This window comes from Dermacentor variabilis, unplaced genomic scaffold (genome assembly GCF_050947875.1).
Source record: "Dermacentor variabilis isolate Ectoservices unplaced genomic scaffold, ASM5094787v1 scaffold_13, whole genome shotgun sequence".
In the NCBI taxonomy this organism is placed as follows: domain Eukaryota; kingdom Metazoa; phylum Arthropoda; class Arachnida; order Ixodida; family Ixodidae; genus Dermacentor; species Dermacentor variabilis.
In genome coordinates, this window is record NW_027460291.1 from 27,694,469 (window position 1) to 27,711,504 (window position 17,036).

Genomic DNA, 17,036 nt, shown 5'->3' on the forward strand with positions numbered 1-17,036 from the left:
TGTAAAGGGGGGTTTATTCGCTCGTAGAGCAGCAGCGACAAACTCCGCACCAGTAGGTAGGGCGCAGCCAGCGAACGAACTGGGTACGTGCCACGCGATGGCAACACGGCTTTTCAGCCTGCCCATCTTCTTCGTCACCATTGGATAAATTTGCAGTGCTGTGTAAAATATGGAGCAGCGTGGAGATGTACGTTAGAACGAAAAGCACTGAAGTATTAGGATGACGGTTTTGCTGCGTATATTTTGGCTGTCTAATAGACCTAAAGAAGAAAATACTGTCATTTTGTGAGAATTATTGCTGACATACGTACGTTCACGGGAAATATGAGCTCCGACACACAGTGCCCGTGGCGAAACTGGCCCCTGGTCTCCAGGGCTACATTGACACACGGAATGTTGGTCTGAAAAATACCAGTAATTGGAAAATGTTTAACTCTTCGATTTTTGGTATGTCGACACCTATGTGCAGTCTTGGGGGCCCTTTTTGCCACGAGCACTGTTTCAGCTAATATTTGAAGTAACTGTACCCTATTTTTCACTTTTTGGGTGAGCTTTCCTTAGCGTCTAACCACTGTTCCAAAGTTAACGGTTAGCTCAAGATGCACCTGCATGTATTTCTAATATCCACAATGTTGTGACGGGTTCAATAGTGAAAGAGCGTTTGCTAATTTGTTTGCGCGCGCGAAGCGAATACTGGCGTACATTTTCGATCTCATTTGAGCTCCCGAGATTGCGCTACAATGCACGAGCATTCCAATTTCGTTAACCGTTGCTTTGATCCGTAGATAAGATTCTGAGGAAGCACTACTTTGCGCGCAGCCATCGTCCTTTTAATGAGTTAGACTCATGACTTACTTTTTTGGAACTGCCTTGTTCTTCGTATGACTAAAACGTGGCAATATAGGCGTCCTACATTTTCATTGAGTCGCTACTGCGGAATGTACTAGGACCTTTTCTAGTGTGTGTTTACACTCTTAATGGAACAATTTATTATTCATAACCTTCTTTTCAATTTAGGAGGTTGTAAAAGAGCGCAACCTTATCTTTATGGGAGGTCTTAAGAATAAAGAAAATTTAAGTACTTATTAGTCAGCTTTCACCTGCTGGCAGGGAAGGAAATTTCAATAAAAATTGCTTATGATAAAAGTCTATCCGCCTGAAAACGTTTCATCTCAATTTCCACTTTGCAAGCTGATACCAACTTAAAGGTGGTTGGTATCGTAGGCCCTTAACATATATCCAACCGTCGAACAAAGGGTTATTCCAAATGTTTAATTGCAGGAAGGCGTGTTACGCTCCTGCCCTTCACTCCGGTTCACAACCACGCATAAGACAAGAATGCTCCGTAAATGGCGTCGTTAGCACGAGGTCGCGGGATCGAATCCCGGCCACGGCGGTCGCGTATCGATGGGGGCGAAATGCGAAAACATCCGTGTAGTTACATTTAGGTGCACGTTAAGGAACCTCACGTGGTCCGGCTTTCCGGAGTTGTTCGCTACGGCGTGCCTCATAATCCGTTTGTGGTTTGGGCCCATTCAGCCTATAATTCTACCAACACTTCTGCCGCGATGCAATGTGCCATGTGAGGCAATGACAATGATCAACCTTCTCATAGGTTATAAACAATGGCACACAAGAACGCCTCAAGGAACCATGTCTAAACATGTCTCCCTGTATCTTCTGCGTACAACGCAGACAAGCAGCAGTGGTACACGCAAGATAACATTTACCATCAACTCACTACTCTCGTAATGCACAAAACGCTGAAAAAATGAAATATCAGCAGTCCCCATCACCGCTAAATATCGCCAATCAAAGCAAACTGCACAGAGAGCTTCGCGTACATCGATTCCCACAGTGCAGGGAATCCGCATAATTTTCTAGACTGTGAAGTTATACGCTTAACGATCGCGCTCATTAATGGTACAGTTATATTCGAAGTGGGCAAAAACGGCGGTTGTGTCCACGATATATTTGATTTAAATGGCTTCAATCTAATGACCGTTGCGTCATTGCCGACTTCCTTGGGTATGTAGTCGTCAAAACAGGCTACAATTTCAGTGAATTCAGAAAGTTGATAAATGGCAAGAAGGCTGAAGCTTGCAGACGGCCTCAGGAAATTTTCATTTTCTTTATTTATGCGAATATCTGCATCGCCACAAGGGCATTCTAGCAGTGTGGCACTACAGAGATACATTGGTACAGAAAGGACTGAGTCCGGAAAGAAAATATACATATAAAGAAATCTCAGATAAAGAAGAGACTAACATCAGCAGGAAAACATAGACAAAGGCAACCGTAAAACATTAAAGCGAAAAGGTAAGTTGTTGCAATAGGCAAACCATAAACCAAGACACGAGTGAAAAAAATGGAACAGGGCAAAAGTTTAGCCATAAGAAAATTTAACCTCGGAGTAAGTTTTAGTTTTTTTTTAGGTAGGAGTAGGTTATTACTGGAACACTGCTGCGAAAGGCATAAGTGCCAGCAACAAACTTGAACACACGGTTTTGAATTCGTTCGAGGTTTTCAACAACGCACGATGTTTGAAGATCCCACGCTTCACAAGCGTATTCAAGAATTGGACGCAAATTTGTAACGTAAAGTTGTTTTATATTTAAAAGGGGCCGATAAAAATTACGTCTGATAAATTTAAGCTTTCTGGATGACTTTAAACCGAGATATTCAGTATGATTATCCCACTTTAAGTTTACTGAAAAAGACACCGAGATATTTCTAATGATGAACCATGTCAAGGGAAATTCCATCCAAGATATACAGTGATCTTACCGGCAGACGCTTTCGGGTAAACGACATGAACTGACATTTTGAACTGTTCAAGGATATCTCCCGTTCTTGGCAAATGTATGAATCCTGTTGAGGTCATGCTGTACGCTGGAGACACCCGTATATTTTGCACATTTCTATAAACAACACAATCACCTGCATATAAGCGCACGTTGGATTCAAGGCCCTCCGCAACATGATTTATGTAAATTAAATATAACAGCAGCCCCAGAACTGAACCTTTCGGTACGCCTGTGGTTACGGTGACTTGAGTTGACGAAACTCCATTGACCAGAACATGCTGAGTGCGCCAGTTAAGTAACTACTAATCTAAGTGAGTATAGTAAGGTGTATCAAGAGGCAGGATAATTTATGTATCAGTAAAGCATGAGGAACAGTATCAATAGCTTTCTTAACATTCAAATATAAGCAGTCATTGTGAAATCCTGGATTATAAGAAGAAAACAGATTCTACAAGTTGCGTCGTACATGACAATCAAGGCCTAAAGCCATGTGAATTCGCAAAGAAATTATTGTTATGTAGATGTTTCACTACGCTAGAGTCGTTTTACAGCTTAGGCACGTCAGACATATGGGCCCATAGTTTTGCACTAAATTTTTAGGAGCACCTTTGTGATCTGGAACCACATTAGCTACCTTCCACTGGGCAGGTAATGGACTGCTATGCATTGATTTATTAAATAACACAACTAGGATGTGGGCTACTCCTTCAGAGCAAGCTCTTATTACCTGAGACGGTATACCATCAGGACTACAAGCTGCTTTCGCCTTTACGTTAGTAAGCAGCTTAAGGACACCATTTTACTTGACAGTAACCATAGACATGCACTCATAAGGCATTTCATGTATTTCAGGTAAGTCATTGGTGTAAGCAGAAGAAAAGACGGATTTAAAATAGGAATTAGGACAGCAAGCCTTCTCGTGACGGTCGCACACGGTATTCTCACGAACTCCTAAATTAGGTATTGTGGGCATCTCTTTCCTATTTGCTTTCACAAATTTCCGAAATTCTTTAGGACTTTTGACTTTGGGCCAAGCGAAGAAATCGCTGCTTAGATACTTTGATTTTTTCTTTAATGTTTTTGCCCGTTTCCCGCAACATTTTAAAAACAGACTGCATGCGATTTACTACGTATAAAGCCTACAATCCACGTTTCTTATTAATAAGGGCTCTCACTTCCTTATAGACCCAAGGTTTGTCATTTCAGCGTCTGCTTTATCAGATTTTTGATGGAACATATTCTTCTATTAAAGCAACTAGTTTATTTCTAAAAACAATCCAAGTGTCATCAGTGTTCAGAGTCCACCTAGCATAAGAAAAATGAGAGAAGCAAGGAAGTTCTCGTGATAAGGAAATGTCACCCCGAGCATAAAAAGATACTTTCTGCGATGATTGTAAACTGTTTTGGTGGAAGCCTTTGTGCACATGGCACTGACGCAATCATGATCGCTTATACAAGGGAAGACTGATGCATTTTCGATGAGCGGCAAAACAAGCCCAACGTGTTAGTACAAAAAAAGTCTCGTCTTATGCTCTCGGACACTAATTGCGTCACGTCATTGGTTGTAATTACCTCAAAAAATGCCAGACATAGGGCAGCATTGCCTGTAAACACAGGTTTGCCGTTGTCCCAGCTGACGGCTGGCATATTGATGTCTCCACCAAGTACATAATCAAAATTACGTAGTTTGAAAGTTTGATAACTCATTAAAGGATTCAGGATTACACGACTTAGGAGGCCGGTAAAAGGACCCAATAGCTAAGTAGGTGCCATTCTTCAGTTTAATCTTGCAGCCTACTGATCCAGAATGTTGCAAAGAAGTTGCCAGTTGGCAACTTACAGGCGATTCAATAATAAGCAAAAGAACACCGCCACCATGTGTATTTCTGCCACATTGATAAACTTCATAGCCAAAAAGTAAATGACTTTTTGAGCGGCATGGTTAGCAGGCCGTGCTATAGTTTCACTGTCTATCAAACGTGCCCCAAAATGCGAACAGAGGCCGACAAAAGTGCGGGCATCTTGGGAAAGGTGAAACCAACGGAAATATCAAGACAGCCCTAACCTAAATATAAAGACAACTTAAGGATAAAAAAACCATAACGTACTTTAGCAGGTTGGCCAAATTTCGGGACAAATAAATTTGCTGTTGAAAGAGTTCAGCTGAAACCCGATGGTAAAAAATAAGACGTGAATGTCGGCAAGCGTTGAAGAGAGGTCTGTAGCGCACTACTATGTAGCACAATAGTCTGGTCACAAAAAGACTACGAGGACACACCCAGCACGCTAAGGGTGTGCGAGCAGTGGAATCGGAGGAATGAAGCTTCGGCCAGATTCAGCGGGCTCGGGTAAAAATATAATTTGTGGTCACCAGGCACCAGCGTCTGTCTGGTTTTTCTTCACCCATGCTTCCGTAGGTCCTATGGCCGATGCCAGTGCCCGGCAACTATCGGATGACTACATATATAAGCGAATTGCTTAGTCGTCACTCTTACAGGGTGAGTGCTTACAGGGGGAGGCATGAGTCTGAAATTTGGTACACGGACTCCATCACATTAATTACAATGCACTGTACGGGGTCATTCTTCGAAGTCTGATACCGATTTTCGCGCAATGAGGATGCGCACAAATTGACTGATGTGCCGACTGTCGCCTTCCTCGAAAATGCCAACATTCCTCATTGATGTCCTAGGCAGGCGCGCAACTCTTGAATGCAAACACATGTGAGGAGTTGTGCGCCAGGCCTTTGAGTAGGTGTGCAGACTTTTTGGCATTCGATACCTGCTAGTCTGCATTGCGGCTATATTATCAAGGCAGAACGGCAACATGGCGGACAATATAGAGAACAGGCAAATCCCGCCTGTAGTACAGCACAATAATCTTTAATGATGCGCATCTTTCACACACGTGAATAACCGTGACAGGGCAGTGCTTTGACAACTAAATGCAAGAACCCTGTATATCATGCCCGTAGGTGTACCGGGCCCGGTGACCAGTGAATGTGACGGGATATTGTGAGCATCTTCGGCCATAGTTTGCTAATGGAAGACGACAAATGAACAGTTGGCACAATTATTCCGTCATACCTTTTACCCCAAGGTGCAAAACCAAATTGTTCATGCGTCTGTCTCAATACCTGAGCACATCTTTTCTCGATTTGGAACTACTGCGGTAGCCCATCAGTGCGGAAAGCAGAATTGCTAGGAAAATTATAGGGGGTACTTTAACGAAACCGATAGGCAATAATCAAAAGCCGTCCATGACGGCGGCGTCTCTTGTATAACGCTGCGCGTCGTTGAGAAAACTTTTGCTCGGGCCTCCTATCTAAATGCTTGGAAACTGAGAAATTCTTTTCCTCCTCAACGAATGCACCAATTTGATGAGGTTTTTCTTTTTTCATTTCATAGAGTAGTTTAAAATATAGTTACTGTTGGTTGCGAATTGTTGATTCAGGTCGTAAATTTTGCAATTAATATTGGCAAAAAATTGCATATTTTCAGAAAACGAAACTACTGTAACTTATCAATCAAAAAGGGTGCCACAATTTCGTAAAATGCACCTAAACGTACATCTAAAGCGGACAAAATTGAGATATTATGCATGACTCCTAAAATACCACTAATTTGAGAGTAGAACATTTGCGATACCTTTATGAACAATATAACAAATTCCCGTAAGATATAAATCGGCACATCAAATTTGTCCGCTTTTGATACTCTCATGGATGCAGTTTAGAGAACTACGATATATATTCTAGGTGCAGAGCTGCGAATTTGTAAGTTTCGTTCTTCTATTCTTTACAGGGTACCAATTTATGAAAATTCCTTTTAAAACATCCACATCGAATTCGAAATTGCGCTTCCAACATTCACTCGAATTGCCCAAGATCCTCTTTCAAATAGAACATTCATCATGATAATAGCCCAAGTGGTCATCAAAAAAAAGCGTTTCTGCATTTTACATGTATTGGAATAGGGGAGATTGGAGTTAGGCCTGAGCTAAAGCTGCCGCGAAGTGCTTCCAACGATTATCCTAGTCTGTTAATTTCGCAGCATTTAAAGAAATCAAAAACTTGTGGCTGCCTGTTGGGAAGCCTCTGAACAGCCCGGAATCAATCACCACTAGGTTTGCCTCGTTGCGACTAAACGTTCTTAGGATGACAACAAATATCCATCCCACGAGCGGCCACTCTTTATCAAAAACACTGATAATGCCGGCGGGACAAGCATTGTTATGAAGTTGCAACGCTCAGGGATAGCTTTTAATTCTTTTATTTTTGTTCCATCGACGTCATAACTACATCACCGCGGGAAGTTTGAAAAGTTTAAGCTCACTACGCCAAGGGGTGGCACCCCCGCGGACTAAACTCTGATGTCCAAAAATGCTCGATATGTTGAGCAAAATTGAGAAAAGAGCAAGTGTCAAGCAACGCTTCGCAATGCGAAGAATACGGTATACAACGTGTCGATGCCGATGTCCAGTTTATCGTTGGATAACTGAAGTTGTCTAGAAAAGTTACCGGGGGTTACAGGTATCGAATAAGGGCAGAGGTAATTGCGTCATGCCCTTCATTGACGAAATGAATGTCTGCATGAGGTAGACGGTAACACACAGCGATTATGCATGTTTAATTGTTCAAAGCGACATCACGACAGACAGATTCGATATTACATGTGATATTAATGCGGAGCAATGTTAAGCTGGCTAAAACGGCGACCAATGTTCCTCCCCGTTGTCTACCATCCTGTCATAACGATAGTGAAAGGCTTGGTACGAGTAAAAATCTCGCCGTCTCCTTCACGCGCACTTAAGTACTTCTGGACAAGTGCTCCCAGGTCAGCATCACTCGTGTTGATAGCTGCGCTGACATTGTCTCTATTGCCTAAAGCACTGCGAATGTTAGTGTGGAGGACAAATATAGGGCCCCGATAAGCACTGGCCCGCTCTGATTGTTAGGAGACGGGGCGCGAACTATTGCCCACCACGCATGTACCAGCAACTTTGGATGCAGTAGGCGGCACGCATGTTTTCGAGATGTACTATCAGGAAGATGACGCGGTCCGGGACGCTCGCGAACAGTGTCTGTGTTGGAATCATATAGATATTCCTTTTGATTGAAGGTGAGTTTATCTTAGCGAAGCTTAAAAGTTGGCAATCCGGGCAAATATTTTGCGAACGCAGTTAGCCTCTTCTAAGCGAGCGTGTTGACTTCAAAGTAGTCGTGCGAAGCTGAAATTTTGCTACTTGTGAGCCTCGCACGATGTGCCATCGCACAATCTTTCTCTTTGAAAAACCAAAATTTCATTAATACATCTCGGCATTTATCGTGAACAAAGGGGCTCGTTTCGTTCTATCCTGTCAAGTCTAAATTCGGAACCAATATTTGAAGACAGCAAATTAAAAAAAGAATTATTACCCTTTTAGTCAAATCTCCTATATATATAATAAAAGGCAGCATAATCTCAGACATACTTGGGACTGTTTCCACTACTTTGACGTTCACAAGCTCATTCCATAGTTTTTTTTTAGGAACGAACATGTGCAACGTGCACGTTGTACGCGCGTAGCAAGCGGCCAAGCGATTCACTCGCGCGCGGAACGTAAGGGATGGTAGTCTGTTTACGCAGCGGGCGAGAGGTGGGAACAGCCGGGCGTGCCAACTGACGCTGTACCGAGGCAACGAAGCTGGCAGGGCATGCACAGGCCACGAGGTCGCAGCGTACCTTTTGCGCAACAACCGAGCCGTCATCCGGTCTAGAGCAGGTCTTCAGTGTAAGTCGAATGGCAGATGAAACCACGGAGCGCTTCCGGAAGGCAGAGTGCGTACTTTTGTGGCGTACGCTGAAAGACACGGCGTGCCTTTCACGCTTCACAAGTACGTTCAGATACAGAAGGCAGCCATTAACCTCTTCTTCCACCGTTAACTGCATGGTTGACTCTATGAAAATAAAGTATGACGTCAAAGAATCCAGATGATTCCTTCTTAAAGTACAAAAACAATGATTGACGAACACAAGGAAGATTTTTTGGTGGTGCAAACGAATAGAAGACACGGAATTCCGCGTCTTCTATAGTTAGATTTGCCGCGTTCATGGAAATTAAAGCCCACATGGCAGTACCAAGAAGCTGCTTACAGGTTACTTGCAGAAACATGAAATAAGTGTTATTAAGACAGAACCGTAGAAGTCTTACCAGGTCGGTTATATCTATTGGATTACTTCGTGGCAGAGCCCTGTCGGTGAGTAATTAAGAAGACACTATAAAATAAGCAATGAAGACTTTCCTGGCATCGTCTACAAAATGCCATGTGTAGAGTACAAGCAGATGTATATTGGCGAAAACGGAATCTTTAGACGAATATTGCAGCAACACGCAAAGGATGTCAGAAAGACAAACACTGCATCAAAGTACATTGCCCAGCATGCGGCATCTTCCGGCCACGAAATAGAGCGGGGCGAAGCACGTGTCCTTGGTACTGAAAAGAATGTACACCACGTTTGCATCTGGAATGTATGTTCGTCCAGACTACTGCACACACTAAGAACCGCGGTGACGGCTGCCTTCCATACGGGTATGCTCGATGCTTAAGCAACCTCTGCAACCCTTCAAAACCTTTTCCTCTTTCGCGTCTGTGTCAAGTGAACTCCCATTCGGGAGTCGAAACGTGCTTTAAATCATTTCTTTGCTCACTCAAATGTTTTTCTTTTCAACTCCTGGTCGGCATTTTGTTTTTTATTTATTATTTTTAAGTCTAGGGTTATGTCGGTACGATTGGCCTTCCTGAACGCTCCCTTTTTCTTATTTACGCGCCTTTTTAGGCTGCGAGTAAACCAGGGTTCATCAATTTTTAAACTGATCGTCAACCTGGGTTCGCAGGTGATTTCTGTCGCTTTTGGCTTGCCACGAACTAAACACCAGCTTTCATGAATGGAGCGATTCTAAATTCTGCTTGAAACGCTGCTGTGAAACTAGATAACGTGCTACTCATTTGGTCGATGTCGGCGCATGCACAGTAAAGAACAGTTTTTTAACTTTTGTTAGCACGTTCTGGCAAGATCGAAATGATTTGTTAACGTGGGGTCTAACACGTGCTCGATACGAGTAGGTTCGCGCCCGACCCGGGTTTGGTTCTGAAAATAAAGTGACTCTAGAAATCGAAAAACAGAGGGAAGGCGGGAAATAGAAATTCAAGACGATGAGAAAAATGACAAGGTGAAAGCGGGAACCAACGTTTCGACAAGTGCACTTCTATTTTGCAAGGCGACATATGCTTTACTCGGCACAGTATATATAGGTAGGGTACTTCTAAAGTAGAGATGGGGGTAAGGCGGGTGGGTGCGGCAACGAGCGAAGGTGTGTTAGCGTGTCGAATGGAGAATAAAGGAGGGCTGTGCACAAGGCTGGTGGCAGGGCATTCTGTCAGTCACGTATCAACGGCGTGCACAGCACCCCTCTGTTAGCTGCTTCGCTGGTGGTCGTGGGCTACCGTGTCTCTGAAAGAGATAACAGAAGGAGCGGCAGAAAGCGGTGCTCGTGAAAAAAATATAAGGTATACTGAAATGGGATAAATAAGCAAATAAATATTTTTCCCTTCTATTTATTTATGCATTTATTCCATTTCAGCATTTTCATATATATTTTTTTCACGAGCACCACTTTCTGCCGCTCCTTTTATTATCTCTTTCAGAGACACGGTAGCCCACGACCACCAGCGAAGCAGGTAACAGAGGGGTGCTATGCACGCCGTTGACACGCCGGCTAACACACGACCGTTGTTGACACGTGGCTGACAGAAGGCCTTGTCACCGGCCTTGTGCACAGCACTCCTTTATTCTCAATTCTACACCCCCACCGTTAACGCACCGTCGCTCGTTGCCGCACCCACCCGCCTTACACCCTCTACCCTTTAGAATACCCCTACCTATATATACTGTGCCGAATAAAGCATATGTCGCCTTGAAAAAGACAAGTCCATTTGTGGAAACGTTGGCTTACCCATTCACCTCGTTCTCGTTTTGCTCATCGTCTAGAGAGCGGAGGCACTCTTGTAAATTATGGTTAGATGCCACAGATGAAGGACATCGATCGATGGCTGGATAATTAAGGTCGCCTCCGATGCTCAGTAAAGAGCTAGAATACTCATCCGGCCATCAAGCAGCGGTCGCTTCGTTGCACAATCACAGATACAAGTGTACAGATGTGCGCAGACTTTTAATAATTACAGTTTCTCTCGGCACAATGACAACGATAGGAAGTACGCGAGGCATATGCTGTTGCTCAGCGTACACAACACCCCGGAGGCTACCGAGCGTCATAGGTCTATCCGATGCGACGGTGAATGTGTTTGTGTTTGTAGTAAAACTGCGTCTTAGAGCACCGCTGGCACCTCGCGCGCGCCCATACACACGCTCAAAAGTGAGTAGACACAGGAAAACCACGTGAGCTGCAGTTGCAACACCGAGCGGTAACTGATGTCGCGATCACCTTCGAAAAAGCGCCAGAAACACGCCAGCAACGCCGTCTCTCGTAGACGTCGGCTAAATTGGACAGTAAGACAATTCTAAGCTCTACCGTCTCTTCACTACCCTTACATGTGTCCAGACTGCCAGACATAATTTCTACGAACTACTCTGTGATAACACATATGATGCCTAAATATTCCCACTGCAACAAATATAGACCATCAAGAGCACAATATTACAGCCAAGCTCTATATGGTTAGCCGATTTGTCGGTCCATCCGTCCGTTTGTCTGTCGCTTGTACGCCGAAAACTTCTCCGGCTAAAGCTCATGCGTATGCGCGAAGAAAAAAAATCAGAAATAGCGGTGCGCGATTGGTTGCGCCAGTAGTGACGTTTTTGCTTTCCGTCGTAGTCGGGAGCGCGCGCAGCAGTTTCTCTCTGGCTAAGAAATGAGTAAGCGACGCGTCATACGCCCGGCCATGGCGGCCGCATTTCGATGGGGGCGAAATGCGAAAACAGCCGTGTACTTAGATTTAGGTGCACGTTAAAGAACGCCAGGTGGTCCAAATTTCCGGAGTCCCCCACTACGGCGTGCCTCATAATCAGAAGGTGGTTTCGGCACGTAAAACCCCATAATTTCAACGCGTCATACGTACTCCGGAGGAGCACCAGCTTTCGATCAGTAACACCGCGAAGGGAACCGGGAACGAGCTCGTCTGCGCCGTGCCAATGCTGCAGCCCGGGCGCAAAAGCAGGCTCGTGCAGCCGACTGTAAGCAGCAACTGCGCATCCAGTATCCGACAGCCTAACAAGCCGTCGTTTAATGAACCGTCAGGATTAACCCAGTGATAAACCCCGGAGCAGCACGTTTCAGGTTCACTGGTTAACCATCCGTACGGAGTCATTGGGCGGTGATTTTCTGCTATAAAGCAGACGTTTTGAACCTTTCTGTCAATACTTTTGTAACCATTAAGTAGGCACACAACGGCTAAATATCGTGTCTCGTGGATTTGCGTGATAGTGATTTCATGACTTATGTACATCGGACATATTTTCCGTAGAGCCCGGCATAAATAACTTTCGTGTTGAAAATATATGTATCTATCTGACTATCAGGTGGGCAATAACATTCGCGAATGGTGCATTTTGTGAGGCACAGATGAACGGAAACCCGCGTTAATTTGTGAGGCTAGTTTAGAAATTAAGTATAGGCTTTTACGTGGCAAACCCACTTTCTGATTATGAGGCACGCCGTAGTGGAGGACTCCGGAAATTTTCGCTGCCTGGGGCTCTTTAACGTGCACCTAAATCTAAGTATACGGCCGTTTTCGCATTTGGCCCCCATCGAAATGCGGCCGCCGTGGCCGGGATTGGATCACGCGACCTCGTGCTCAGCAGCCCAACACCACAGACACTGAGCAACCGCAGCGGCTGTGTGAGGCGATTTGACTGTTATTGCAGATGGATGAAAATTTTTTTTCATTTAAAAGCTGTTCGAGAGCATTAACTGCATTTAGGTGCAACCATTCTTTTTGCCGGCAACTTTTTTGTCTGCAGGTTCATTATACCCATCTCCACGCAAATTGTGAATACAAAGGCTGTCTCAGCACCTACCGTCATTCCTGCTTTAAAGAGACAATCAAACGCCCAGTACATTGGTCACCCTGATTAAATTTCAAAGTGCTCCCAGCTAATTTCTGCCCAACGAAGATGTGCCACAAATGACCGGACGTGTTTTAAATCGCCACTCAGACGAGGAAGCAGTGGAGTATCCCTGAAACTGTGTTACGTTTTCCAGCCAAGAACTTAATCTATGCTGTGCAGCTGCGATCACCAAATTGGCCTCTGTAACCTCTATGAAGTGAAATGCTTTGTCACCCCAAACTGCGAACTTGAGTGCTCAATTACCTTCGATTTTCGGACGGTATTGTGCTTGATCCGGGCAGCGGAAGAATAGCTAACATGAAACACATTCTTCTTTTTTTTTTTACAGCGAAGCTGTACACGGCTAGCCGATTCGTCCGTCCGTCCCTCCATCCGTCGCTCTGTCTGTCGGTTGCGCGTATGCCGAAAAGTATTACGGCGCAACACCACGCGCATGCGCGAAGGAAAAAAAAGAGAGAGGAAGAAGCACACGATTAGCCAACACCACCTCGATAGCACAAGCCCTGTTCCCTCCGATCAATGACGTCATGCTAGCTGGCCCGAAATTTTTATTGACAAGGCTGCCGTGATGAAAGTGGTGACGTCAAAGTCACTGTTGCCTACTCGAAGCGTCCGCATGCCAGTTGGGCCAGGTAACATGACGTTATGGATCGGAGTAAAAGGCCTTGTGGGTGGTGTTGAATTAGCTGCGCCAGTAGTGACGTCGTTGCTCTTCGCCACAGCCGAGCGCGCGCACAGCCGTGTGGGTAGGCCACGTGTTGTACGTGCTCGTTAGGAGCATGCAGCTTTCCTTAAGCAAAGCCACAAGCAGAACCGGGAACTAGCTTATCTACACCGTGCCAATGCTGCAGCCGAGGCACAAGCACAGGCTCGTGCAGCCGAGCGTAAGCAACAACTGCGTACCGAGAATCCGGCAGCCTACCAACCCGTCGTTTAATGAACCGTCGGGTACCCGCCGTGGTTGCTCAGTGGCTATGGTGTTAGGCTGCTGAGCACGAGGTCGCGGGATCGAATCCCGGCCACGGCGGCCGCATTTCGGTGGGGGCGAAATACGAAAACACCCGTGTACTTAGATTTAGGTGCACGTTAAAGAACCCCAGGTGGTCAAAATTTCCGGAGTCCCCCACTACGGCGTGCCCCATAATCTGAAAGTGGTTTTGGCACGTAAAACAAAAAAATGAACCGTCGGAATTTACCTAGTGATAGACACCAGGGCCGCAGGTTTCAGCTTCGCTGGTAAACCATCTGTACGGAGGGCGGCGATTTTTCTTTTTCGCCATGGTTCCTTGGTGCCCATCACGGTGCGCTAGTAAGCATGAGGTCGCGGAATCAAATCCCGGCCACGGAGGCCACATTTCTAGTACCGAAATGCAAGAAACTGCTGTCTACAGGCATCGGGCGTGCTTTAAAAGACCCCAGGTCGTCAAAATTATCTAGAATCTGGCGTTAGGGCCCGCCTCATAGACCGTGGCTTTGGCACGTAAATCACGAGAAGCTTTTGCTTTAGTTGATTGCCCGCATAAATAACAAAGCCTATAGAGTCTTTTAACTTACCCGTGAACCTATAAATTCATTGTGGCATTGAAAAGGCCAAGAGGTTCTTACTAGAACTCACACTCACTCACTGATGTGCTGTGAACCATATTCAAACGAAATCGAAGTGTTTTGTATTATAACCTTGATCATCTGCCCTGAGAGCAGGTCTAGTGAAACCTGGGCATTGCACACACTCTATTGCCACAGTAGCAATTGTCTTCGTTTTTGGTACACTCGTGTGCCAACGTAGCGATTGAGACGGAGGAGTGTAGTGTAAAGAGTACGTGTCTCTTTCAAAAAAATCGGGAGTGGTGGCCATAATATGAAGGCTGTATACTCGGTGTCCGAACCTAAAGAAGAAAAGCAGCATTTGGAAGGCACGTAAATGCGGCACGCGTCCAAGACATAACCTGTTTTGTCCTTTCTTAACTGGTCTTTATGCGCAGGTCTTTATGTCTCAATGTTAAGATTGCACTCTGTCAAGCAACCCGAAACTATTTGGCAGCTATTTGGACTAATATGTGCATTTTAGTTCTGTTTATGAACATTCACAAATATAAAAGAAGTCAGTTCTCTATGCTTAGACAGACTGAGAACAAGTGGATTCTTTCTCACTGTAGCGAAAAGGAACTCGGTGACCAGTTAAAATTTTATCGTTTATTCCTTCTTCCTAGATAGCTAATATATGTTTTCCTTTTTTTTTACAATCAGCCGTGATGCTCATACGTCTCTCAGATACAGCCAAGATAAAGATCAATGCCAAAAGGACGAGCTTAAACGACATCACTTTTTCGGGTGGTTGAGATGTGCACGAGCACTAAGCTCCCTCATTAAATCTATGTGCCAGCAGTGAAAGAAACATACTGGCGGTATAGTCGTAGTTTGTTCCGTTTCTGCATGTTTTGTTACGTTGTCAACATAATAAACACGTGTCAAGGGCAGCTCGTCATGCGGCATAAAACTGCTATGTTAAGCAGATATTCGTCTGCCATAAGCACATGTATGGCGACAAGCATAACTGTTTCGAATACTAAAAATAATTCGAGGCATTCCATGCAGCGACAGCAGCAATAAGATTTTCGGGATCGTCGTGAAGAGATACGCACTTCGCCTTGCCACCGTCGTAGCACATTCCACTACTTACACGGTACTGAAGTCCGTGAATATGGGCACGCCTGATTTTACATGGGCGTTTCAACTATTCCGCTGAAAAAGTTTAGCGCGACATCTGAGCAGGCTGTAATATTTGTCCACCACTCGAGAGCCTGAGAATATGCTGCCGCCCTCACTGGTTCTTCGTAGAGTGCGTCGCAAAGCGCGCACAAGTCACTGTGGGGTGAAGTCACGACACATTCGCGTTTCCAGGCAAAGTAGCTTTCATACTTGCTCGGTTCGTCTAGAAGTGAGCGAAGGTGCTTGGCCAGTTCTCCCGGCTTGTTAAGTGAGGCCGCGTTGACAACCGAATGCTTCGGCAAGCCAACAGCATCGTTTGGTAGCCCGAAAACCACGGGTACGAGGTCGTACTGAAACGCGTCGTAGATAACTTCATCCGCGCTCGCGAAACAGCCAGGTGACTTGGATACAAATATAAAGTGGAAGTTCTCCGCCACATAACGCACGCATTCCGTCCGGGATTTGCAGTAGGCAGATCCGCACGCAGTGATTAGGCTCAGACGAATGGGCGACGCTACTGCGGCTGCAGGCGGCTGGCCTACTTGCTTCCGGATGCGCTGCATTTGGCACTCGTCCACAATCCAGGCGGCGTCCTTCCGGTTCGTCGCGTCTTGAAAGCTTTTCTGTTCCCACTCCGTGAGGTTGCGAAAGTCGTTGACGAGGCCACCGCACCGCCATTGCTTGTGCGGTACGTGGACGTCAGCCTCGTCCGAACGGCTCAATGTCCAGTTGAACATCTTAGCCACCGACGGCAGCGTCTCCACCGTAAGTCCACGAAGAGACTTGGAACGAGCAGGTAGCAGGTGGCTTGGCGCCCATAACACCCACAGCTGATCAGCGGCGCGCTTCTTGGGGAAGTCGTAGACGCTGAAGAATGCGCTGTGAAACACCACAGCGTTACTATCCTGCGTTCGGCGGTGGTTCTCCGTAAACACGCAATTGCGTGGTCGTTGGCTTCCGCCGTTGTAGCATGCACTGATCACTGGTTCGTAGCCAACGATAACCAATTCGTTAGCCGTTTCCACGACCCCTTCACCCCGCGGTACGCTCCATAAAACGACAAGAGGCGTGCCCTGTCCGTTGCGGCGGCCGCGAAGCGTCGGTGTTGTCCAGTATCCCAGATCAGAAAAAACTCCAAATTGGTAAAGCATGGCGGCACAGCTTATCGCAATTGCAATGGCATAGCAGCAGCAAACGGCGATTATGTTGCAGCGTGGCACGGTTTGATTGTGCTGTGGCACATGGAGAGGAACGGAAGGAATGGTTCCATTCGGAATCAGGCGGACTCGTTGATTCAGTGGCACAAGTGCGATCTCTTCCACGTGGCCCTCGCGATGCGCGGCCATGACTGCGGATAAAAAGAACCACAAGCAGTTTAAAGAAAATTAGGCGC

At 45.7% G+C, this 17,036-nt stretch overlaps 1 protein-coding gene across 1 annotated transcript; it reads right to left on the minus strand.

Moving 5' to 3' along the window:
- Window positions 1–15,651: 15,651 nt before the first annotated feature.
- On the minus strand, window positions 15,652–16,794 carry LOC142566628 (alpha-(1,3)-fucosyltransferase C-like). The gene has a single exon (XM_075677464.1). It carries the CDS (start codon window positions 16,792–16,794, stop codon window positions 15,652–15,654), a length of 1,143 nt encoding a protein of 380 aa, XP_075533579.1.
- Window positions 16,795–17,036: the final 242 nt, after the last annotated feature.